Consider the following 26,681-nt stretch of genomic DNA (forward strand, 5'->3'; position numbering starts at 1 on the left):
GTTTCACTGTCAGTTTACAGGAAATCTGCAGGAAGGCAACTTCTGAACAAGGCAGGTGTGAGTGACAGGTTTGTGAAGCATGGGTTTGTGGACTGCATGGTTGCATGTGAGCTAGCTGGATGTCTTTGGTCGTTCCTCACAGTGTCCATGCAACCCCTCCCAGCTCCTGGTGGGACCTGTGGGGCTGAAGGAGGTCATTCCCCTTTCTCCCCTCAGCAGAGAAACTGAAGGAAAGGACATTGAATTCAGTGCAGTTTGAGTGCTAAACAATTCCCAGGCTCAATGGTGGTGCTAAATGGTCTCCATGTTTCTAATATTTTTAATAGTGGGTTTTTTTTTTTTTTTAAGTTGTTCTCATCACAAAAATGCAGTGTCCTTGGGGAAGGGACCCAGCCCCTTGACCTGCCACTTTCCAGGTGTCCTTTATCATTTTGACGGGACTCTTTGGTCTGCAGAAAATATTCTGTCTTGGCATGCTTCTAGACTGTAAGATTTGGGTTGTTTTGTATTTTATGTTTACATGCATCTTGTATTTCCCCCAAAACTAAATAAAGTTTTTGCCTTTTTAACTGAACAGAATCACCTCCTGATTCTTCCTGCCACCAGAAAACACACCCAGCTGAGTGACGGATGTCACATTACGCCCAAATGAGGCATGAACTTCAGGGTCCGGGCCCTCTGAGGACACTGGAGAGGTAGGCGGAAACATGTAAGCTCCCACCCTTGCTGGTGAGAAGCGTGCTCAAGCTCCCCACCCCTTTCCCCACCTTTGGAAGGCTTTCTGGCCAGTGGCCCAGGCTTTTAGAGATACAGACCTTGGGGCCACCAAGACCACATCCAGTGGGCCTCCATGGCTCATCAGCTTGGAGCCCCTAACCCTCCCCTACTTTTGCTGGACTTCAGTAAGCAGGGCTGAGCAGTCCTGGTGTAGGAAGTAGCCCATGGGCGTTCAAGGCCAGGCAGAGGCTGGCCAGCCAGAGCATCCTCCCAGGAGAGAGGGCAGGAAAGCAAGCATCCCGTGCCCCTCTGAGGCTCAGGCTGCCAAATAAGCTCAGTCCCCACATTGTGCCTAGACTCCCTCTGGCACTCCAGCTTTCACAGCCACCTAGATGTACTCAGCCCACTTAGGAAGTTTTTCCAAAGGTCGCTAGCCAGAGGCCTCCCTTTCTAACTAGCTGTACCACCCGTTTGGCATAAGCCTCTGCACCCACCAGTGGGAGCGCAGCTGAGCTCCCAGCCAGAGGCAAGAGGTCTGGGCTTGGGGTGAAGGATGGGCAGACCCAGTTCTGGGGAGCTCAGCACAGCCCACTGCCACCCTCCCTTTAGCCCCTAGGTGGCGCCGCCTCTCCACAAAGGTTGCACACAGGTTCAGATCCAGCTCAGCCTTTAGGAGCTTCGTGGACTTCTGCGGCTCCTGCTCTTGACAGATCCAGAGAACTGCAGTCACGGAAGGGCAGTGGTTTCTCCCTTTTGGCTTACAGCGAGGCTCACCTGGCATTCTGACTTCTGCTGTACAAGCCCCAGGCCATGCTCCAGCCACCTCCTCCTGCCCTGCTGTATCCAGGGAGTCTTTTCTGATTGTTGGCTCCCCTCCGTACCAGGACACCTGGCCCTCTTCTTCCACACCTCCATCACCATCACCACCCGCCCCCGCCACACACACACTGGCCCGCCCTTCCTCCCTCCCCAGCCCTCCATACTGCACAGCACAGCCTTCAGGCTGGTATGAAATCACCTTTATTCACAATCACGGTGATCCAAGTTCACAAAGGAGGCAGCAGCTACCCTCACACTAACAGAGACAATGGGATGGATGGCTTCTTCTCCCTGACCCTCAGGCCACACAGCCCCTGCACTTATGAACTTCCCTTGCCTCTGGGATGGGCGCCCTGACTGCTTGGGGCCACCACCAGCCCCACCTGACCCCACTCCCACAGAAGAGGTCTACGGGGTTAGTGGGGAGTAGAGACCCATGGCAGAATGGTGACTTCCCAAAGGTGCCCTGCAAGGCAGGTACAGACAGGGCCAGCCTGGCATCGTGACCCCTCTTCCCTGTGCTTCCCACCACACCACCCCATAGCAGCCACCACCAAAGAAGCCCCCGAGAGTCACAAAAAAAGTCTTCCCACACCCCCAACAATCATTTTACAGAGGTGGCAGCTGAGGCTCAGGGCAACTGTGACCTGGCCAGGGCCACACAACTGGTCAGTGGCCAGGTCTAGAATCCCATGCTCTGCAGGCCATATAACAAAGCAGTCTCCAATGGGTGTAAAAAAGCCATCTGAGGGGACAGAGGGCTGGAGGCTCGGGGAGACTTGGCCAGGACTCTGAGAGCTGGCCCCGGCCCATGACCTACCAGGACAGGCGTGCAGGACTGAGATGACTATAACCTAAGGGCAGTTGGGGGTCCTCCCTCACTCCAAAATCAGGATTGAGAACCTAGAGGTGCTGGGACCCACCCCCTTCTCCTCTCTCCTGGGGGAGAGAGCTCCTACAATGACGAGACCAGCTGGCCCTCCCTCCCCCAGCCTGCCCAGACCTTTTCATGTCCTTACGGAGTGGGGAACTCGGGCCTCCTGATGTATATGAGCCAGTTACGATAGCCATGCTCCAGCCCAAGAAGGGCATTCTGTGGCTCCAGGTGATCCACTACTCCCAGGGCACTGCAGAGGCTCTGCTGCTCTCTCTGGAAACTGGACACAAGTTGCCAGAAGGGGTCCTGACTCAGCCCCTTTTTATGGAGTTCTATTTCATGGTAAGCAGAGCTGGCTATGGACTCATGGGCTGGAGTTTGGGGCAGAGTTTTAAGTTATGACAACCTCTGCTGGCCCCTCCAACCAGGCACTCCACCTACTAGGGGAGCATTTATAGGGGTCTGGGGGGTGGGAATTCACTCCTCCCACCCAAACTAACCCCTACAAATCCAATAAATAAATAAATAAAAATATAGAGAAAAAAAAAAAAGCCATTCTTACTCCAGGAAGTCCTCTACTCCCAACCCAGGATCCTGGCCTCTTCCGGGGATGCTAAAGCCTGACAGAAGACCTACCCTTCTCTCCAGCCCACGCCAAGGGGCTGCCCCCAGGCAAGAGCATCCCTGAGCCCACTGAGGCAAACAGGCCATGACCAGGAAGGGGCCCTCCATGTCTCAACCAGGCCAGGGGACTAGCCATCCAGAACCCAGAGGCTTCTGTGGCCTGTCTGTCCACCCATCCAGGGTGAGTGGGAGACAGGCACGGCACAGAGGCGGCAGCCCTCCTTGGATGAGAGGGATCCACTGGCCGTCCTACCCTTGGCTGCCAGGCCCAAGGGGCAGGGAAAGAAGGAAGGAGACAGTGGAGGAAGGTCAGAAAGTAAGGCAGCAGCCCAGGAGCTGCCTGCCCGGGGCTGCCATTGTACAGGTTGTGCACTGCTCAAGGGCAGCTGGCTGAGGGACAAAACAGAGGCTGAAGTCCAAGTCCACACTCCACTGGCCAAGCCGCGTGTCTGGGCTCAGGGCTGCATCTGCCCAGAGGATGGGACGCACTTTCTAATGTTCACAAAGGTGCCACACAGGCTAAAGAGACCTCCTGGGAATCTACCTCAGGCAGGAAAGGACCAGGACAGGCTGAGACCTCCCTGCTTTAGCCCCTCGGCCTGCAGGGAACAGCAGTGACTTGCTTCTGCCCCCACCTCCCAGCCTGACACCCCCTCCTCCCCAGACCTCAGGGGCTGTTTCCCAAGTTTAATGAGAAGGGGAAAGAATTCCCAAAATGAGGAAGAAGAGAAGGGGCCCTGTTGACTTGCGCCTCAGCTGGAGCCGGGCGGGAGTCAGAGGAAGCTGGGGAGCGGGTGGGTCCGTGACGGCTAGGAGCTGCGGTAGGTCTTGATGATGTCCTTGATGGGCCGGCGGCAGATGGGGCAGCAGGCGTGCAGAGCCTTCTTGAGGCGCAGGCCACAGGCATAGCAGAGGCACATATGGCCACACGTGTAGATGACCGTGTCCACCGCGTGCTCATAGCAAATGGTGCACTCATCGCTCCACGGGCCCCCGCCTGGGGTCACTGGTGATTCAGGCAGACTCACTGGTGAGTTGGGGGCTGTCCCTGGGGACATGGGGACAGCAGTGAGGGGGAGACGTGAACCTAGTCCCAGGTTCATGAAGAAAGCCCTGGCCTCTCCTCCTCTACGGATCGGGATCAGCCTGTCTACCCTACCACCCACCTCCTGGGCACAAGAGCAAAGAGGGTGCACTCTGGACAGCCCCACTTCTGGCCTCTCCATGCCCAGACCAGGGGCCAGGGTGTCCGTGAAGCAATGAGAAGAGGCGGGAAGGTTGGAGGAAGGATGGCGGCCCGAAACCCATTCGGGGAAGGCCCCTGCTGAGCTACCCTCTGGTGTTCTTTGTGCTCAAGAAGTCCTCTGGAGAAAGCCACCCAGCTGGAGGACAGGACGGGACACAGCCCAGGAACCACCACTCAACCTGGGTTCATTGGGCCCATCTCCAGCTCCTCTGGGGCCTAATGTGCAGACCTGTCTCAATCAGGGTGGAGGGCAGGTCCCTCAGGGTGGAAGGGCTGGCACGGTCACATGGGACCAGAGGGGCCAGCCTACTTACCTCCAGCAGAGCTCCCCAGAGGGCCAGAACTGCAGGTGCCAAGCGAGGGGTCAGAGAGGCGGATGCCCAGGGTGCTAGGGGAGGTCGGTGTGGAGGCGGGGGAGCAGGGGAGCGATGGGATGCCCCGCTCTGCCAGGATGGTGGAGCCTGCAAAAAAGGGAGGGAAGGAGGGAAGGTGGGACCTAGACACTCAGAGGCCCACTGGGAGAAAGCTTGAGTCTCCGTCCTCCATTAGGGTCCCAGGAGAGAAACAGGTGGTGCAGCCTGACCACACAGCCCAGCCACTAGGCTCAGAGACCAACTGAGCCTTTGCCCTAAAGAGCTAACTGTCCAGGGGGTCTCTTGGGGGCGCTCCTCAGTCCCCTCCTCCAGGCAGCCTTGACTCCCCCCACCCCCCCACCTCATATCTCTATCTAGTACTGACCAGTCATACACACCATGCATGGAAATAAGCAATCACAGAGCCTGGGAAATTATTTGTTCTTTGCCCAGGAATGTAACTTTGTAACGTTTCCCTATTTAAACCCTGAGCTTCCTGAGAGCAGAAAGCCTGACTCACCTGTGACTTTCCCACAGGCCCTAACATAATGCCCTACACACAAGGGGAAGTGCTCAATGAGATATTTTTTATTACTAGTCATTCAGTCTAATTTAGTTATTCAATCTAATTCATTTAATAGTCACTGTGTCTAAGAATATTTATTAGCTGTCCACAGGATTTCTTTTAGTAGTGTTAACACGGTTTAAGTGAACTATCATCTCCTTCTTTCAGAAATTTATACCTCCTATTTGCTTTTCTTGCTTTATTGCACTGGTTAGCATTTTCAGAATGATACTATATGGCATCTCCATCACATTCTTGACTTTAATGATAATGTTTCTAATGTTTCACCATGAAGCATGAAATTGGCTGTAGTTTTAGAGTGAAGGAAATATCTTTTCATTCTTAGTTCACTTAGGCCTTCAACAAACCAAAGCATTCTTCTATGAAGTAAATAATCATCCTTCCATACATTGTTACTGATTTGTTTTTCCTTTAGAGTCAGGATCCTCTACCACCACTTTGCTAGTCAAGATGTCCAATTCTCCAAACAGCTCAGGAGCACACTGTTTAGCATATATTAAATTCTGAATTATTAATCTTCAACGCCCACCTTGGCCTACTTCCCTCTCGGGACTTTTAAGTCCTGGGGTTTTTGTTTGTTTTTTAAGCTTCTCCTTTGCTCTAGTCTAGTAAGCCTCTTTGAGCAACAGAAGCTTCACTGGTAAGCTACTTAACTATTATTAGATGGTGCTGATGCAAGAGACTACCTTGCCCTTATGTAATATCCTTTATCTGAGGAGCAGTGTCTCCTGGTGACTGTAGCCAAATATCTTTGTACCTCAGCCTGATTTTTTTTTTTTCTGCACCCTAATCTGGTTTCTTTTATTCCACCCTGAATTTTCAAGCCAATTTCTTTCCTTTCTGATGTCTTTTTATCTAGCCTGATTTCTTTTCACTCTTCCCTGACTTATCTTCCCTCAATCCTAATTTCTTAGCACCCTAGTCCCATTTCTTTTCATTCTTTTTTCAATTTATTTTACACTCCATCTTCACTTGGTCTTTTTCCAGAGGAGGATGTCTCCGCTGATTTTACCTGATTTCACAAAACTCTCATACACTCACAATCACCAATAGCATTGCATACACAAATACACATACATTTACTCACATGTGTTTAGACACAGTACGCCAATCTTACAGTGTTACTCATGCTTATTCACATACACACATTATCATGTCTATGAAGTCTCCTGGGGTGAGGTCTAGGTTGGGGGCTGTGAGGCCCAGGGGTCTCAAACTTGTCTAACCAAATTTGCTATGGAAGAAAAACTTCAGATGCCCAGGACCTAATTCGAAATCTACAGAATCAAAATTTCTGGAGGTGGGATTTAAGAATCTGACACAACTGAGGGACTGAGCACAGCATCCTGCAGAACACTCTGAGAAATATGGCTTATACAAATCCATGTCACCCAGTCCATTCAAACTCTGTCCATTCAAAGCCAGGAAGGCCCAAACATCTGCAACTCCGTTTCCTCCAAGGCCCAGGGTTTCTCCAAAAGCCCCCAATCCAGGCACTGCTCTTCAGAGATACCTGGCTGCTGACATACCACCCTCTTTATCTTATTTAGACACATAACCATCCTTAAAGGTAGAGGCCTTCGTTCCCGTTTTTTGATAAATGGAAACTGGGCCTCAAAAAGTTCATTGCTGGTAGAAACAATTTTTTTTTCCCATTTTTAAATGGCCACTGGGCAATATGTATGAGGGTTGTTTATGTACATGGGAATGTGGGTGAATCTGATTCTGAGCGTGAAACTCAGTGTTCCCTGATTTCCTCCCCCTCCCCAGGGTTTATCTGGTGAGATCTGAGAACCATGGACTAGACAAATTGAGTCCCATGGACTAGACAAAAGAGTGACTCTTTAACTAGAACCCATAAGGGGCAAGGTGGGCACTCTTCCCCCCTACCCAGACAGACCCTGCCTCCAGGGAAGACATGATGCTAGGCCTGGAGGATGTGCCTCGAGGGAGGAGGGCACGTGGCCAGGGGCACTCACCAAGGATGCGGATCTGTGTGATGGCCCCGTGCAGGCCGAAGAGCATCCAGAGCGGCTGTGAGGCGTCCACACACAGCTGCATGCCCGCCGCGGCGCCGTTGTGGCTGAGGTGCAGCTCACCGTCGGCGTTGACCACAAGGCCGAGGATGTCGCCGCTGTGCAGGGGCCCGGGCACGCGGCACACAGCCCAGAACTCCTTGCGATCCACCAGGGCCTCGGGGCTGAAGGGCAGGTCGGCCGGCCTCAGCGTGCCAGGGTCGCACGTGGTGACACCTAAGGACAGCGCGCCGGGCCGCGCGCCGCTCGAGCGCGTGACCTTGACGAAGATAGTCTCAGCCACACGCACAGGCCGGCTGGTGAAGACGAGCGCGCGCTCGTCGCGGCCGTGCTCCAGGCGCGCCACCGTCTGCTCGTCCAGGATGCGGACGTGCGCGCCGGCGCGCAGCGCGTGGAAGCGCAGGTCGCCATCGAGCTGCGGGGGAAGCGCGCGGCTGTGCTGCGAGTTGAGCGAGTTCTGCGGGATGGGGCAGCCGGCAGCTGGCGTGCCCTCGTCGCCATCAGAGCCCGGCACGTTGAGGTCACACAAGCTCACAGAGAGGCGCGCTTCGTCGGCCTCGCGCCGCAGCGACGGCCGCCGCAGGGCGGTGAAGGAGCGTGGCCGCAGGCAGTCGGGGAGCACCAGCTCGCTGTCTGCGGGGGTAGGGGGGACAGGGCAACCGTCAGGCGGGCCACAGCGCCGGGTCCCATCTTTAAAGCCCGGGTCCTGGCTTTAAAGCTGGCACTAGTAAGACGCATCTAGTTTCTAACGGCAAAGAAAATGCTCGGACATTTTACAGGGGCTTCCCTGGTGGCTCAGTGGTCAAGAATACGCCTGCCAATGCACAAGACACAGGTTGGATCCCTGGGTCGGATCCCTGGAACGGGAAGATACCCTGGGGAAGGAAATGGCAACCCACTCCAGTATTCTTGTCTGGAGAATCCCCATGGAAGAGGAGCCTGGCGGGCTACAGTCCATGGGGGGTCTCAAAAAAGTCTAACACGACTTAGCCACTGAACAAGAACATCACACATTCTGCAGGACCTCAGGCTACTTATTTGTTTAAGCAAAGGATCGTCAGGCAGGAAAGACACCAAAACTAAAAACACTATTACTTCTAAATGGTACACTTATAAAAGTCAGATTTAACAAAATTAACTCCTGGGCCCTCGCTCTTTATCCTGGCAGCCAGGATAGCACCGGGCACTTAGAAGGCAGCAGTAAACACTTGCTGAATGCATGTTGATAGTCTATGCCTCTGGGAGCCCCAAGGGAACCCTCCCCTCCAGAATACCTCTCTGCACAAATCATCTCATCTTACCGCAAAAATTAGCTTTTGATGTTATTTCTACTGAAGGACACTGAGGTGGAGAAGCTAAGTGAATTTTTCCAAGCTGTCCTTTCAAAACCAACAACTGGAAATCAAACCCTTTCTCTTTTTATTCATACACGTAATACAGACTGTATTTTGAAAAAAAAAAAAAAAAAAAAGACAGTTCAGCAAAGAGAAAAGGTAATCTCCTGTCAGCTTGCCATCCAGAAGAAAATACTATTAATATTTGGATGTGTGAGTTTTCAGCCTTTTAAAAATATATTTTAGTTATTTCTCTTTTTAATACAAAAATTGAATCATACTATATAAACGCCAGTAGTTTTAAACTATTAACTTTTACAGGTAACAAATCTCTTTGTAACTTGTACCTATCTTCTCAGGAAAATGCACGTTATCCCTAAATTCTGTGGATAATTTCAGAGCATCCATGGCCATGGACTCCAGGTGAAGAACTCTGTTATCAAATTTCCTTTTCAAAACTAGTTTTTCTATTTACGATGTCCTATATACACTTCATGGGAAATAGATGGGGAAACAGTGGAAACAGTGTCAGACTTTATTTTTCTGGGCTCCAAAATCACTGTGGATGGTGATTGCAGCCATGAAATTAAAAGCCACTTACTCCTTGGAAGGAAGGTTATGACCAACCTAGATAGCATATTTAAAAGCAGAGACATTACTTTGCCAACAAAGGTCTGTCTAGTCAAGGCTATGGTTTTTCCAGTGGTCATGTATGGATGTGAGAGTTGGACAGTGAAGAAAGCTGAGCACCCAAGAATTGATGCTTTTGAACTGTGGTGTTAGAGAAGACTCTTGAGAGTCCCTTGGACTGCAAGGAGAGCCAACCAGTCCATCCTAAAGGAGATTAGTCCTGGGTGTTGATTGGAAGGACTGATGTTGAAGCTGAAAGTCCAATACTTTGGCCACCTCATGCGAAGAGTTGACTCATTGGAAAAGACCCTAATGCTGGGAATGATTGTGGGCAGGAGGAGAAGGGGACGACAGAGGATGAGATGGTTGGATGGCATCACTGACTCGATGGACATGGGTTTGGGTAAACTCCGAGAGTTGGTGATGGACAGGGAGGCCTGGCGTGCTGTGATTCATGGGATCTCAAAGAGTCGGACACAGCTGAGCGACTGAACTGAATATACCCTTTTACACCAATAAGCATGTTTCTGAGACCATAATTTCTTAATGGCTGGCTAAGTCTGCTTTATGGAGTTCTATAATTTGTAATAAAAGTCATCAGGCGCAATGAATTACTGCTGCATTTCCTCCTTAAAGCATCCCATGGAGGTGTTCCCATTGTACAGATAAAGCTCAGAGATGTTCTGTGACAACCAAGCTGCAGATCCAGGGTTAAAGTGTGATCTGCCCAACTCCTTACCCCACACCCTCCACTTTCAAGCCATATAGGTTTACTGGATCCTTTTCGTGGGAGGCCCCAAATTTAGCTGGGGCCACTGCTGGCCTTAACATGGACCAGTCCCTTCTCAGGAGGCTTTTCTCTGAGCCTCCCCAAGGGAGAATCTGTGCTTTCTCTCCAGGAACTGAATAAGGATGGCAGGGGTGCTCAGCATGGGAGCAAAGCCTGGAGGAATGGACTGGTAGGGGTACTGAAGCCAGAATTCAGCTCCAGCTGAATCTAGAGATGCTCTCTAATGCCTCCCTATCTTTGCTCTCCCCAAGCTCCTCTGCCCCATCCGGGAACAGCGTTGTTTGGGCCCCAGCAAGGAGAGGGTGCTGGGCCCTCCCCACAAGTCTCCTGCTTCTCTGGAGAAGCCTCTCGAGGCCTGGCTGGTCGGGATTTCCCAGCATTGTGTTTGGCAAGGAGGAGGGAGCCAACTGGAAAATGTGATTATTCCAGGGAATTGACTCTGTGACAGCAATGGTACAGAGAGGCTGGGGGGCTGCGGACAGGCAGAGGCAGGAGGGCAAGACATGGGAGACAATAGCAGGGGACTGAGGAGGGCTGTGGGCTGACCTGGACCCCAGGGAACAGCCCTGCTCCTCTAACCCCTCAGGGATTCCAGGCACTGGCCCTTGGGGACTTCAGAGGGTTGGGGACAGAGATAAAGAGGGATGGAGAAGCAGGGTAAGGAGGAAAGAAGTGGCTCAGAGATGCCCAGCCAGGGTTTACATGAACAAGGCTGACATAGGGGCCACACATATACACATCCCACGCTGCTCTCTCCACCCCACGCCACCCCACACACTAAGGACAATCAGGCCAGAGCCCATGGAGCTGGGCAGACCCTCAAAACAGACTCCTGAATGGGGCTGGATATACGCTCTCCTGCTCTCTGCCCCCACAGGAGTCCTCTTCTGCTTGAATATGCCCACTCTCTCCCAGGCAACTCAGGCCATTGCTGAGCTACTCTGTCTTTAAGAAAATGTTTCCTTCTCTTAAACTGAAATCTACCTCCCTGGTTGCGTTTTTGTTTGTTTGTTGAACTCTTAGGAAAAATTATTTCATTAATTCTTTACCACACAAAATTTATTCAAATTACCTTCGTTTGAAGTGGTAAGATCACAGCAAAAAAACAGGTTACCCTGCAACAAACCTATTTACAAAATCCATCATAAAAGCTTTTTTTAAATTTTTACATTATATTACCTAATTTTCTTTTTTAGACTAGCATACAACACAAAGTTAAACTGATTAGTAGTTTGCCTACTCCCAAGTTTAGGAGAAATACTTCCTTTTGACATAATCACATACCCCATAGGAAAAGAAATTCCCTTAACCTAACAATTGCCACCCAACTCACTCTGCAAGGCATCTTCCTTCAAATCCCTCCTCCCATGTACACAAGGTGTCATGCTAAAGCTTTAAATCCTGCAACTGTATTTACAGATCTACACTTAAAACAAAAATGGACACAAGACCCACTACCACCACCACAATAAACACAAAATAATACTCTTAAAAAATTACAAACCAGCTAGAAAATATTCTGGTAGTGTTTACAAATTAATTTCTATTTTATTCCAGGGAATAAACTGCTAGATACTAAAAATGAGTAGACTGTGTATCAAGCTAAATAAAATGATCGCTACCCACAAAGGTACATATAAACACACCCGACACTGTCAGCTCATGTGTTGCTCTTTATACAGTTTACTTTCCAGGGTGCATTTGGTTCTAACCTTCCTGTATTTATACCTACTACCTCTGGGGCTGCCTCTCAGCCCCAGACTGAAGACAGCTGTCCTCAGGGAATACTCAGACTCCACACACACCTTCCCACCTCTTAGACAATGAACAGCGCCAGACTCAGTACACTCTCAGATACACTCAGATACACTCTCACCAGCTTGAGGCACAGTGTGGCCATCACACCTCTCCTAATAAGTACTCTATACTTCTTATAATGCAACCTGAGAGTTTTTTAGGATTTTTTGTAACCAAAATCCATATATTGGTAGGCAAGATAGGAACACAGTTCAGTGCAAGACTCTGAAGTCATCAGTTTCGGTTCCCATCCAAGCTCTGTCATTTCCTGGCTGTATGACCTTGGATAAATAGCTTAAGCCCTCTGGGCCTCCCTTTATAGTGGTGAAATCAGCATTTCCTTATTGGTCTGAAATCTGGATTCTAATACTCCTTTTGGAAGGGATGCTGTGAAGATGCAGTGGAATAAAGCACCTAGGGTACCTGGCACAAGACAATCACTAGGTTACCATGAGCCATTGTTACTGTTTTCATGCTACATGACTCATGCTACATGCATGGGCTCTGGCGTGATACAGGCCTGGGTTTAAATGTCCAACCCAGCACTTGGCTGGTGGCCTGTGGGTGAGCCACTTTCCTCCATTCCCAGATCACTCACCTAGAGATCAAGGGTAATAATACCTGCTTTGCAATATTGTTGAAGGGATCAGAGGTAGAGTGTGAAGCCCCTGGCACCTAGAAACTTGATAACTTCCATTATTAGCATTTGCTCAGGTTGAGTTTGTCAAAGTCAGGTCCACCTGCACCCAGGCAACTAACTGTTTGAACCTAGGACTTTGCATCAGTCATAATAAGCACCCAGGACAGAATCACTGAATGACCTTACTGACTAAAGACCAGGAAGGAGAAGCTTCAAGTGGACATTAGAGACAAAAGAAGAGAAAGAAGGAGAAACAGTGGGAAAAGAAAGAGAAGGGGCAGGAAAGTGACCCCTTTGACCTTGCTTGAAATATCACAGGAGTTAAGAGAGGAAGTACAAGAGGTGCTGGGAACCGGCTAAAAACAGAACCTCTGGGGCCACTGCCCAGCCCAAGTATGTCTCCTCTCCCATCCCCTCCACCCCTGGGTCAGGAGCAGCTGCAAGCCGCCAGCAAGCTCCAAAATAACCATCCCATCAGTGTGCCCGTCTGCGCGAGGCCCTGAAATAGATGAAACCCGAGATTAGAGGAGCAGGTCAGGGCACCCTCTGCAGAGGGGACGACAAAGGTCCTGGTGGAATGAGTCCACATCAACTCGGGGGTCAGGGAAGGGGCCAGGCTCCCAAAGCCAGGGGAGAACACCATGGCCCCACCTCAGTCCAGGACTGCACCCTGGGGCACCGACGGCCGGCCTGCAACCTCCATCACTGGGATGACCCCATGTTTGAAGCAACGAGTTATTTAATCCGGGCCTGGGACATGCGGCTGCCTACTTGAGAGTTGTTTATGATGGCGGAGAGGTGGCACAGGGCCACAGGAGAAGCTGCAAAGCTGGCTCCCCTCTCGTGGCCCCTTTGTCAAGAAAGAACTTGTCCATCTTCAGCTCCTGCCTCATCTGGCACCTGGTGCTGGCTTGGCAGATCCCCTGGGCCAGGGCAGAAAGAGCCAGGCCCTGCAAAGGGCAAGGAGGCCTGGGCTTCCTCTTTTCGGGAAGGCACCCGGCATACCCACCCATTGAGCCCTGTGTGCCCAGCCCTGGACAGAGGTTAAGGAGAGACAGTCAGGACCCAGGCCCTGTGGAGCCAGGAGCCCTTGGGAGACTTGAAGCTTGGAGTCATGAAAATTCTCAGTATCTCAGGTTAGACAAGACCTTAGAGGAGAATAAGGAAATCTGTTTATCTCTGCCAAGTTCTCACCTAGCCTTCGCTAGAATGCCCCTGGGGACAAGAAGCTCACCACTTCTCAAGGCCATCTATTCCCTACCTTTGAACACCTGTGACTATTAGAAAAAAACTCCTTGCATAGATCCAAGTGTCCCGTATCCATTCCCTTGGGCCCCCTCTGAGCCTTCTCTTCTTTAGAATAAATTTCCCTGTTAGGATAATGCTGCCCAGCTGAGGCTAAGAACTTCTGTTTCAGGGTGAGTCAGAGATGGCGTCTCAGAAGAAACAAGATTTGACCCAGGCCCTGAAGGACAAGAGCATTTGGACTGACAGAAGCAAGAGGCACTCGAGTGGGAAAACTGCATTAGCAAATGCCTGGGGAGAAAAGTCTGAGCAAAACCAGCGAGGAGAGAGGAAAGGAAAGGAGCGGGAGGTGCCAGGCGGAGGGCACTCGGGCAGCTCCCGCCCAGAGATCTACACGCTGCCAGTCAGTGTGGGGTAACCAGGGCCTGGGCGCTGCAGCAGAGGCTCCTTTGAAGCAGGGCCAGCCATCAGTCCGAGTCTTGTTTGTTTAGATTCTCACATCCGCAGTGCTGGATAATCTTTAACCACGGGTCAGCCTGCAGCCGCCGAGCTGGCTGGCGGACCTCTGCCGGCCCGTTTGGAAGGCGCACTAACCCATTTACTATGTCCATAAACATCCTCCTGCTGGTTCACAGCTGGCATGGGGCAGGGGAAGGAGCCAGGAGGGTGGGTCCACGGCTGGGATGGGCAAAGAGTTCCTCCACCCTCCTGGGAAGTGCCCTGAGACCCATACCACCTCCACCCTTTCCATATAAACCCACACCACCTCCACCGTCTCCATATAAACCCAACCACGGGAAAGCTGGGAGAAACAAACACACTTCTGAGGCTCATGGAGCGAAGGGCAGAATGTTCCAGAAGCCCTCAGAGTCATAGATTCTTAGATTTATAGAATCTTCAAGCCACAGGATCATAGATGGATAGATCCCCAGAATCATCTGGTCTGGTGGGTCTCAAACTTTTTTTTTTCCCCAAGCAATAGAATCGTTCGTCCAAAGGAGCTGAAAACTCTGGATGCTGTCTAAGAGGTGACCACAGACCCTGGCCACTCAGCCACCTCAGAGATGCCTCTGTGGAACCCCAATGCTCCGAGGAACACAGCTGGAGAACCAGAGGCCTTATCCCAAGATATAATTTAGATCGCATGGTTTGACCTTTATCCAGACACAGGCACTTGCCCCTCTTTCAATGAGAGGACAGGCGGGGGAATGCCTACTTTGGTGGTGTTTGTAAATTAGATATTCCTTTTTAACCTAAAAACAACAGCCCTTCCCATTTGTGTAAACACTTTTACATGTCCGGAAGCCTCACAGACTGTGACGTAAATGGAGCATATACAATTATGTCCAAGTAACACAAGAGGTGGGCGAGGCACAGAGATGCTGAGAGGCATGCCCAAAGTCAGTGAGCGGCCAAGTGAATAGTCAGGCCTCCTATTTCTCAAATGAGGGCTTCATCCCCAATTCGTCCCCAAGACCCAAGCTCCTCCCTTCCACACACCCCACCTGGGGCCACCAGGCCTCTCCAAGTTCCCCAGAACTGTATCTTGGGCCAAAGAAGTACTAGATGGAAACACACAAAACTGCATTTCTGAACGTTAGAAACAGCCTGCTATTGGCAATTATATATGCTTGCACTTTATGTAGGTTCATTCTGGTAGAAAACTAGAGCACGCTGTGAATGACGAGATCAAACAAAGCCTTCATAAGACTTCAGGGAACTACAAGGCAGGCAGACCCACCCTCACCACTTAAATAAGACGCTGGGTACCCACCACCCCTCTTGGTCTCTGCCAGAGCCCTTGGTGGCCTATCTGTATCCAACACACGTGGCTGATCCCCGATGCCTTGAGCTCTTGTAAGCTCTATTCTGGAAGACATAGGGGGCCAAAATCCCCACCCTTGGGGGGTATCTAGACATAATAGGGAGACCAGAGAGATTCCTGTTTACAGAGGCTGGGGAGTAATGTACCCCACACTTCTGAGCTCAAGTCCCAGCTCTACTAAGCAGTGTGACCATGGACAAGTTGTCAGACCTCTCTGAGCCTCGGTTTTCTTACCTGCAAAATAGGCACAATAATAACTTTCTTTAGGATGTAATCAAAGAAGATCTCTACTGAATTCTTAAAGAGCAGGACAAATACATGATACAGAACTCCTGTTATGGCATAGACCTCCACTCACTTCAGAAACAAGAAGAGTCATGAAGAACAGAGTAGGTCAGGGGAGGCTTCCTAGTGGAGGGGAGGGTTTGGTACGGGGCCTTGATATAATTGGCAGAATTTGAGGTGAGTAAAAAAGAAGCACTGGAAGAGTCTGAAGCAGAAGGAACAGCAAGATTTTTTTTTTTAACTAAGAAGAAACAAAAACCATCAAAGGGAAAGACACCACAATCAGCACCCTCATCTCTTTATCCCGAGGGCTTGGCTTGGGCCCCTTAAGCTAATATTTGCCTCTCAGCCCCTGGCAGCCACAGCTGAAGGTAAATATTAGTTTAGCCTGGGAAGCAGAAGCCCCAGATGGCAGTGTGGTCCTCAACTGACCGGGAGCCTCACGCTCTGTACCACAAGCTGGGCACAGGCAGGATAAGGACCTGACCCCTGGCCTTATCTATAGACAGGTCCAGGCCTCTCACTGCTGGGCAGCCAGACTGGCCCACCACCCCAGAAACTGGCACAGCAGCCGCCTGGCCCCCAGAAAGCGACCCTGAGAGTCTCCAAACATCCTTCTCCTCAGTAGGCAGGTGGGATCTTTTTCCAAGACCTGAGATGACATCATGAGTCCTTGGGAGTCCCCCCATGCCCATGGCCTCTTAACAGCCTCCTGGGCTCAGTCGCACACATCGTGAGTGGGCAATAAGTCTTCTCACACTGACCTTGGGCCCAGATCAGCTGGAAAGTCTGAATTCTGGGCCCAGCCTGGCTTCTGACTAGTCGGGAGAATTGGGGTAGGCCCCTTCCCATCTCTGGGCCACATTTCCTATTACTGAAAAACTTGACAGCAAGAACTGCTGGAAACTCAACTCTCTTGCTGAGTCTCCCCTGTGATACACGCACATACCCACAACTGTGCACACCCACTCTCCTCAAGTCCACAAGTCATCCACAACCTCCCCACTTAACCCCCTTCCCCGAAGGATCTGCTCCCTAACTGACTGCCAGTTCCCCATCTCTGTGCCCATGCACACCCCTCCTGTCTGGCCTACACTGTTTCTCCTCAACAGGTCCACTCTTCTCACCTCCTCTAGTTCCTGACTTAAAACTCACCTCCTACAGGAAGTCTTTCTGGATTGCTCCCCAGCTGCACACACCCCCCCCCCCCCATAGTTTTATTCTTCAGCCACACTTTTATGCAGTGTTAGATTTAGGTCACTTCAGAGCAGTCATATGGTATGTCCCCCCAGTGTAAAAACTCTTTCAGGTGAGGGGCTGGGTTTCCAGTTCTACTGTCCCCTCTGACCACTGCAGAGCACCTAGGCTGCAGTGGGCACAGAGGGGTATGCAGGAGCACCCTATAAGTGGAATCCTGGCTCACCAGCTTTTGGCCAGGGCCCACAGCTGCTCTTCCTGAGTCAATATTTCTGAAAGGCGCAGGGAGACCTTGAAAACTGGGATAGGAACTTATCTCTCCAAGTATTAATCACCCCATAAAACTTGTGTTTATTTAGTTGCTGGCAGGTCCTTCTTCCTGGAGGTAGGAAGCTGTTATTCTTGGAGATACCAGCCAGGGCTTGGGCCAGGGCACCCAGAGGGAAGAGGGTGATCTGCTGTGAACTCCAGCATAACAGGGAGCCTGGAAGGCCTGAAGCAGGTCTGCTGGGGCCGCTGGCCAGGGCACTGGGGAGCCCAGGTGATGTTTAGGGCTGTGGGGGGTGGGGATGGGGCCCCCACTTGGAGGTGTCAACCAGGGAAAGACACCAGCCCTTGCCTCCACCCTTTTGGGGAAGACAGCCAATCTGCCCATGGCCTGACTTATGGGCCTACTACATGCCTAGGACCCCAGGATTTCTCTAGTCTGAGGAGCAGACACTGGCCAGGCGGGGTTCGGAGGGCTTTGCCTCAGGTTCCAGACAGGTGGGGGCAGGGTGACAGACCTGGCAGGTAATCTCTAAAGATGAGACACTGATCTAGGGGACAAAGATGAGACACAGGAAAGACAGGCCCGTCCTCAGAGCCACCAAGACAGAGAGTGACTTCTTCAGAGGAGAAACTCAGCGGAGGAGGGAGACAAGGGGAAGCAAGGGGGATCTAGGTGGAGGGAGGAGAGAGGCCCAGAAAGACACGGGTGCAGTGACGTGGCGGGGGGAGGGGTGCGGAGATGGGCAGATGGGAGCAGAGGGAAGAGGGGAGGGAAGTAGACCCTGAGACCACAAGGGGCAGTGGGCATGTCCCGGGGGCAGGGGGGTGGGATGCAGGCACAGGGCAGCAGGCCCACCTCTGAAGATAACCTGGGTGAGTCTCTCTCGCTCTGTTTTTTTTTATAAACAAAAAAATCAATTTAAAAATGAGGACATATTTTAATCTGCTAATTCATTTTAGGGGCCATAATCAGTGTTTAAAAATGCCCAGGGATTATGGTGATTTACAGCTGTGACGGGAATCAGCTAGGGCTTTGGCCTTACGGGGTGTACAGAGAGAAGCCTGACGGGAAATTCAAATGCAACTGAAATTACTGCGTGAAAATCTATTTATAGTCAAAGAGGCCAGGTCAGTGCCTGGGCTCTGCCCTGGGTGCGGCCCTTCAAGACCACTCTTTAGGCCTCTCTCTCAGCCCTGCAGATTAGGAAGCCTCATCTCACCTGGTATGTCCGTTTCCTCCTCACCCTTGCAAAGTTGTAGGCCCAGCCTAAGCCTCCTCCACCAAGAAGCCTTCCGGGACTCCATCTGTCCTAATTTCATCCTCTGTTGACTTCCTGCTGAAACCCACCAGTGGGTAATGTGAAATGAACCGCTTTGGGCACCAGAATAACCAGTTCAAGTCTCCGCTCTGCCACATCCCTACACAGGCAAGCCAGGCCTTCCATAGCCCTCAATTTTCTCCCCACCAAATGGGGATAATAACCACTCCCTCCAGGGCCAGGGTCTAAAAGGGTAAATAAGATAACTGGAAGGAACCGTTTTGGCGGATGGACGAGATCCTGTGACCACAGCATCCAGCGATTTACTGTCCTTGCTTGGGCTATGCCTGGATCATGTCTGGAGTTGTGTTTGCTTTGTCTCCCAGTAAGCCTGGGGCTGTCTGTGAACAGGGCTGGGTCTCCTTCAGCAACCCCTCAACCCTTTCCTTCATCTAACAAGTCACCATCCATCCCCCACTTTCCTCTCCTCACTCTGCAAATATCCTCAGCATGCTCCACACACCAGGCCCAAGATTCCACTCCGGAGAGGAACCCAGTGGGTAACGCATGGATCCCTCCCACAGAAGGGTTTACTCATTTGTTTTTACTTTCATCATCTTTTTTTTTCCCCACTATCTTTTTTACTCAAATAAAACTGACTAGAAAAGAAGAGCTTCACAGTTTCTAGGCCCTGAAGTCAAAAAGGACAAAAAGAAAAACATTTTCCCACCACCTCCGTGGCAGCTTTCTCTGCAAGCAGAGAGAGGGGGAAGGGAGGGGAGATGACAAGAGCAAGTGTTGACTGAGCATCAACTTGGTACCCAGGACTATGCTGGGCACGTTACCCACAGCCTCTTTAATTGGGTTTCATCTTTCTACTGACCCATTGTACAGATGGGAAAGCTGAGGTGCATCCAGGCTCCTCCTGAAGACACAGCCAGTTTACCAATGGGTTGGCCTGTACCCAGTCTATGTACACACAGGTACATGTACACATGCTTGCTGGCATATACTCAAGTCCAATGGGAGTCCAATGACCTGGATTCTCAGTCCTCAGCCACCAACTTGCTGTGAGACTCAAGGAAGTCTGAGACTTGGAGGCCCCTTCCAGCCTTGGCATTTGGGGGTCTGCATGTGCCCTTGCCAGGAAGCCTGGTACTTTAGCAACCCCAGGATAGCTTCCAATGCTCCTCCTCCTGGACACCCACAGGATGCCTGCCCTCTCACTGCCCTGAAGCCTTAGTCACACTGGGGGCCTGGGAACAGCCAGAAGAGTCTTGGCCCCCCAAGTGCCCTCTGCTCTCCTCCACTACCCCTCCACCCCCATCCATGCAAAAAGCACTAAGGTAGGGTTGGAACTCCTGGAAGGCTGCAGAGCCCAGGGCCTGGGGCTCACTCGGGACAGAGTGCTGGTTCTACAGCTCACCTGCAGCACTTCCTAGGGATGAAGACAACCTCCCTGAGCTTGAGACTCACCTCCATGGGCCCAGCGATGGAGTCGGCCTCCCAGGGCTGTTACCAGAATGGCGCTAACGAAGTGCCTGGCACACAGTAAGTACTGTGTAAACTGTAGTAGTTACGATGATTAACACTAATTACTTCCTGGATGGGGGGCAGTCTTAGAGGCTGCCATGTATGATTATGAAGGTCATACACAGCTCAAAGGCACAACCTGTGCAGTTCACACCAAGGTTCCCACTCGGCCCTGGGACTGCTCCCAGTGTGGGGGGCAGCCCCATGCCTGATGGAACCAGTCAGACCACAGCCCCTGGAGGTGTGCCCTGAGTCTGAGGGGCCGGAGAGAGAGGGCACTCACCCAGCAGCTGGACGCCTCGAGTGAGGCCGTAGACGTCCACCAGGGCCCAGAGCGGGTCGGCCGTGCGGACCCCGTTGAAGAAGAGCATGGCGGCCGAGTCATTGATGCGGTAGAAGACACGGCCCTTCTTGTCCACCCAGAAGGCGATGATGTTGCCCTCGTTGGCAAACTCCTCAGGCAGCGCCTTCGCCCAGAAGCCGCTCTGGGACACCAGGTCGGGGCAGGCGTACTTGGGCAGCGAGTCGGGGTGGATGCGGGACGGGTCCTTGCTCGTGAAGCCCAGCCTCAGTGCCCCGCTCCAGCAGCACTGCTTCTTAGTGATCTGGGTGGCAGGGGCGTGGCCTCAGACAGACCCCCAGCCCAGCCTCCCCGCCCCAGCCATCAGCGAGCCCAAGGGGAAAGGACTGTACCCTTCTCTGCAGACCACCCCCAGGCAGATTCCTATGGGGAGTAACTGTGCCCAGCTCACCCACAACTGGGGCTCCTCTCCTTCCCCCGGGAGCCTCCACCTTCTCCCACCAGCTACCCTCATCCTTCTCCCATCACCTCCCCACGGCCACTCCCCTTTCTACTTCCTTCTCTGTCATGCAAGGAAGGTTGAGAAAAGAGTAAGGAGAGGAGGGATAAGGAAGAGCTGAAGTGGCAGCAGGGAGGAAAGAGAAAGGGCAAGGGGGGTGATGGCCGTAAGCAGAAGCAGGGAAGTCCAGAGGCCCCAGGGAATGCAGCCACAGGAGCAGGGAGAGGCCCCACCTTCAGCCTGACTTGCTCATAGATGAGGACTGGGCGGTTACTGAAGGTGATGGCGTTGCAGAAGCTGGCCTGCCTCTTGACAGCCTTGTGGCTGAGGTCCATGAGGATCTGGGAGCCCTTGGTGTGGGGGTGGAAGAGCAGCGGTGTGGCCGGGAGCCCCCCGCCAGGCAGCACTGGCGGGCAGTGCTTCTGCTTGTGGTGGCATCGGTGAGAGGTGACAGGGAAGGGGCCCCCAGTGGAGTCTGCAAAGGAACGAACCATAGCGTTAGAGAATCTGACAGTCCAAGAGCTGGATCAAGGTCCCCTAGGGAAGGGCAGAGGGCTGGGGTATAAGAGAAATCACCACTTCCCAGGACTTCCACCATCACTGCCCCTCACCACCACTGCCTCTCACCACCACTGCCACCTCTAGCCACTATCCTTCTCCTGATACCATCCACTGCATTTCCCACTCCGCCACCTACCACCATTTTTTATCCACCACCATCTATGCTCACCCTTCACCCATCACCTCTCACCACCACCATCTACTCCAACCCTCCACCTACCTCCCACCATCATCTCCCACCATCATATACTCTTACCCTTCACCCATCACCTTTCACCACCACCATCTACCCCCACCTTCTACCCATCACCTCCCACCATCTACTCCCACCCTTTACCCATCACCTTCCACCACCACCATCCGCTCCCACCCTTCACCTATCACCTCCCACCACCATCATCTACCCTCATGTGTCAGCCACAACCACAAGTTAACATCTACTGCTCCTCATTAGTATTTATGACCATTTATTTTCCAACTTCCACCATGTGGTAAGCAATTTGCAACCAACATCTACCACCATTCACTGTCATTCACTACCAACACCATTTATTTTATTCAACAAATATTCATTATGTATCTGCTGAATGCCAAGCCCTGTCCTAGGCACTGAAGATAAGGCATGAAACATTATGGATTCTGTCCTCAAGATGCCAACAGTCCAAAGAGGGAGAAAAGACATGGACAGAAATTGAAATACAAATGGCAGACAGTGAGAAGCACAAAAGGATGTACAGATAAAAGGATGTACTTCCCAGGAAGGCTTCTTGGAGGAGGGGAGGAGGAGGAGAAGGCACTGGAGCTAAACTGACAAGGCTGGGCTGCAGTTAACACGTGACCATGGGACTTCCATTGGAGACCAGGAAGGTGGGTGCGTGGGGCAGCCTCTGCAGGACCATGCCCATCTCTTCCCTCCCTCAGGGCCACCTCCCCCCACCCAGGCTGCCTTCCTGCTTTATACCACCCACGCCCACAACACCGTGGACACAGGCAGGCCTCTTCACCCAGGCTTCCAAGGAACTCGGAGCTGCCTCAAGCACCCCTGGCCTGTGCTTCCTTCCATTAACAGAGCTGGGTTCAGAAGGTACCATACAAACATGTGAGGTTGGCACCCAGGAGACAGGGCAAAGAGAGGAAAGAACACAGGATGTGGTGGTGCCAGGTAGCTCATGTCCATCACTAACTGGCCATGTGACCCTGGGGAAGTCACTTTCCCTCCCTGGCACAATGCCATGTGTTAGGTCGTGTCCGACTCTCTGTGACCCCATGAACTGCAACCCATCAGGCTCCTCTGTCCATGGGATTCTCCAGGCAAGAATACTGGAGTGGGTTGCCATTTCCTCCTCCAGGGGATCTTCCCAATCCAGGGACTGAACCCATGTCTTCTGTGTCTCCTGCATCGCAGGTGGATTCTTTACCTGCTGAGCCATTGGGGAAGCTCCTCTGACACAATAAGTGGCCTCTACTCTGTGGCTGAGACATGTGTTCAGCAGCCCTGGCAGCACTAACGCACAAGTCCTGGCGGCTGGGGGCTCAGGAAGGAAGGTCATTTCTTCCCCAAGATCCGTGTCTTATCCATCAGGAAGGACAGTTCCTGCCCATCCTGTCATCTTGAGAAGAGGCATAGGGGATGGAGAAGATGGGGGTGACATAATGTGACCAAGGCCTTCCAGGATGTTTCAAAATTGGTCCCTCCAAGGCAGGAATTTAATAATACAGAAAGTTTGGTTATCCGAGAGGCCTTCCCCTCCCTAAAGGGAGAGGAGGGGTTTCCAGGAAGGGGACGGAACGAAGGAAGAGAGGAGGAGGGAAGAGAGGAGGAGGGAAGAGTCCCAGGAGGAGGAAAGGCCCAGACTTTGGTCCAGTGTTCGCAATGGTTTGCATCACTTTGCATCTTTGCTTCCTCCTTCCCAGAGGGCCCCAAACACCAGGATCCAACGTCCAGAGCCAGCCAGATACCCTGAGCATCAGCCTCCTGGCTTCTCTGGTGCAGCTTCCTGCATGCCAGGCCCACGAGGTGGGCACCATACAAGGCAGGGCTCACCTTGCTCTAAGGAATCCAGAATGGTGCTCAAGGGCTTAGAAAGCCACCAAGTGGTGAAAGCTGGAATTGCTCAGAGGAGACCCTGCCAGCCTGAAAAGGCCCCCAGAAAAGCTGAGTGACGCTGGAAGAGGATAGAACAGGGTAGGTCATTCTATGGAAAGGGACAGTTGAGGTGAGAGCAAAGGGTGGCATTGGATGTAGGTGCCCCACCTAGAAGAGGTGCCCCCTGGGCTCAGTCCAGCCTCAGACACAGCTTGACTCTCGCTTTCAAAAAAAACTCCTAGTGAAAAGTAACATCACACACTGTTCAGGGCTGTATACATAGGCAGAAATGAAAACATAAAAAAAGAAATACCTGCTGGGTGAATGGTAACAAATGTAGTACATCTATAACAGAATACTACTCAGCAGTGAAAAAAAAATGAACTACTGATAGGAGCCTCAACATGGATAAATTACAACAACATCACACTGAATGAAGCCAGTTTTTTTTTTTTAATTTGGATATAGTCCATGGAGCAATGGCATGGCCTCCACTCCTTTCAAAACCCTTCCTCCACTCCTCCCACCCTCCCCCACTGGTAGTAAGTCTTCAAAACACAAACTAAGCTAGAGTGATAACAAGCAGATTGGTGGGTGCATGCGGATGGTGGGAGGAGGGGGAAACACCAAAGGATGCAAGGGAATACTTGGGGTGACAGTGACAGGTGTGTTCGCCCTCTTGTGGTGACGGTTCCAGGGGTGTGTGCATGTGTCAAAACCTACCCAGTCTTATTCTTTAATCCCCTGTGGTCTAGTGTGTATCAATTACGTTTCAATAGAGCAGTTTTTAAAGATCCTGAGCCCAGCAGTTGCTGAGAATCTCTTCTGTGAGGTCCCCGCTACAGCCTCCGCTCAGAATCCATGGACAAACAGCAGGGCCTCAACTTCCTTCAAGACACTCCCCACGTATCCTAGTTGGGATCCTGGGGCCCTGGGTAAAGATCCAGGAAACACTGGTTCAGAGAAAAGACAATGAGGACACCCAGGGACCGGATACCCAGGCCCTTGAAAGGGCCATTCCCAGGGCTTCCCAGCCACAGGGATGGCAGTGAGTGGGCGAGGGCAGCCCAGGCCCAGCCTCCCTGGCTAATAGCTGAGCAGATGGAGAACGGGGATGGGGCAACCCTGGTCCCTGGAGGCACAGTATGCATCCAGACGTGTGACCTCAAAAAAGTACACACACATCTGTGAGCACATGAGAGTAACCCAGACCCTAGGAGACAAGAAGGAGAGAGACTTTTCTCTGTCTTACACACACATTTACACATGTAGTGTGAGCATACAGACATACTCACATACACATGGATGTACGAGACAGTACACACGTCTACTACATATGGGCCATCCATCTAATAATAACAGCAGTCATTCATCAAGTGCTAACACGTGCCAGGCTCTGAACTGAGAGTTTCACACATACTTAACTGGTTTCACCCTCACAGCAAACTGATGAGGTAGGAGAGACAGTACAAGCCCATTTTCCTGATAAGGAATCAGCCTCTGAGGGATTGAGCGGTTTGCCCAAAGTCATACAGCCAGCAGGATGGGGCTCTTGGAGCCAAACTCAGGCAATCTAACTGCAGGGCCCAGGTCTTAGCTACTCGGCATAAACAGCCAAGAGAGCAAAGGTTTGGATACATTTTTTAAAAATGCACTTTAAAATATGGTCACAACTGATAAAACCTGAAAAAATATTCACCTGGGTCAAACCTAAAATTATCTCATGTGGCACACAGGGGGATACTTGGCCTTCTATTATCTTGCCTCTTCCACAGTACACGTGTGTATGCCGCCAGAACACAGAGATGCAAACCATTTCTATACATGGCCCTCATCCATCACTGCTAGGATGCAAAATGGAGCAGCCAATGTGGAAGATGGCTTGGCAGTTCCCTATAAGTTAAATGCCGATCATATAACCCAGCAATCACACTCGCAGGCACTTACCCAAGAGGAATGAAACATCTGCACAATGACCTGTACACAAATGTACTGCAGCTTTATTCATAATAACCCCATACTGGTAATAGCTTAAATGCCCTCCAACTGGTGAATGGATAAATCAAACATGGTACGCCCACACAATCAATACAACTCTGCAATAAAAAGGAACAGCACTATGATACAACAAGCAGGAACAAAGGGATCCCCTGGAGAAGGAAATGGCAACCCACTCCAGTATTCTTGCCTGGAGGATTCCATGGACAGAGGAGGCTGGCGGGCTACAGTCCAAGGGGTCCCAAAGAGTCAGACGCGGCTGAGCGACTCACACTTTCACTTTGACAGCTTTGACGCCAAGGGCCAGAGGGGCAGCTGAGGGCAGGGCTTCTCCCCAGTGCACTTTGACATACAGTATGACCCCTTAAAACCCCCATTCCATGGATGAGCTGCCAATTAGACTGGTTAATCAACTTGCTTGAGGTCACACAGCAATAAAGTGGCAGAGCTGGGACTTGAACCCCGATCTCCCAGTGTCATGTTTGGGGTCCTTTACCCTATTCAGTGGCTGACACTAGAGATCATTTTCCCCATGAGCCCAAGATGGCAGGCATAGTGGTGGAAGGCTGTGTGGAGGAAGTGTTGGCCAGGTCCAGTCAGGGGAGCAGTCACAGCAAAAGGTGTGAAGATGCCAGGAGGCCTGTGAGCTGCACAACTGCTCCCCCAGTGACCAGTGCTCCTGGGTGGAGCCCCAGTCTCACCATCTGCTCCCAGGGAGGCTCCCCTTCATGACAGGTTTACAAGCTTCTGGGGAGTCATAGTGGGAGCACCCACTCAGGCGAAGCTGCTGCTGACACAATGGAAACTCTCCCCACCCCACCCTAGCCCATTCCTCCTGGGCATTTATGAGCTGCCAGAAACAAGCCCGGCCAGCCCTCTGGATGACCCTCTGCCAACTCCAGACCACATTCCTGGCTCTCTATGGGGTCCAAGCTGGGGATGCCCAGACCTAGTGTAGCCTCTGGAGTGACCTCCTCACCACCCCCGCCCATACCCTGCCCCAGGGCCATCCTGGCAGAGCCCTGGGTACCTAAGCTGCACTGAGCTGGGCTGCCAAGGAGAAACCAGGAGGACATACTGAGTATCTGTTCAATACTTATGACAATAACCAACCTCTCTGTGGCTTAACGGAGAAGGCAATGGCAACCCACTCCAGTACTCTTGCCTGGAAAA

The 26,681-nt window shown here is 51.8% G+C and overlaps 1 protein-coding gene across 27 annotated transcripts in view; it reads right to left on the bottom strand.

Moving 5' to 3' along the window:
- Nucleotides 1–1,719: 1,719 nt before the first annotated feature.
- The window catches only part of NEURL1 (neuralized E3 ubiquitin protein ligase 1), a 75,188-nt gene continuing 50,226 nt past the window's right edge, over nucleotides 1,720–26,681 (bottom strand). For 14 of the 27 annotated variants that reach the window (XM_081544054.1, XM_081544014.1, XM_081544190.1 and 11 more), the window contains 5 exons: nucleotides 21,097–21,338; nucleotides 20,347–20,668; nucleotides 7,202–7,891; nucleotides 4,598–4,744; nucleotides 1,720–4,085 (listed from right to left, as the gene is read on the bottom strand). In XM_081544054.1, the coding sequence (XP_081400180.1) occupies nucleotides 3,847–4,085; nucleotides 4,598–4,744; nucleotides 7,202–7,891; nucleotides 20,347–20,668; nucleotides 21,097–21,338 (1,640 nt within the window). In that variant the 3' untranslated portion in view covers nucleotides 1,720–3,846. Of the gene's footprint in view, nucleotides 4,125–4,563; nucleotides 4,780–7,140; nucleotides 7,892–20,346; nucleotides 20,669–21,096; nucleotides 21,339–24,233; nucleotides 24,442–26,681 lie in introns of all 27 variants that reach the window. The other 13 variants (XM_081544152.1, XM_081544136.1, XM_081544163.1 and 10 more) reach the window with 6 other exon arrangements.

The sequence above is a fragment of the Giraffa tippelskirchi genome, chromosome 2 (genome assembly GCF_054371585.1).
Source record: "Giraffa tippelskirchi isolate mGirTip1 chromosome 2, T2T-mGirTip1v1.2.pri, whole genome shotgun sequence".
In the NCBI taxonomy this organism is placed as follows: Eukaryota; Metazoa; Chordata; class Mammalia; order Artiodactyla; family Giraffidae; genus Giraffa; species Giraffa tippelskirchi.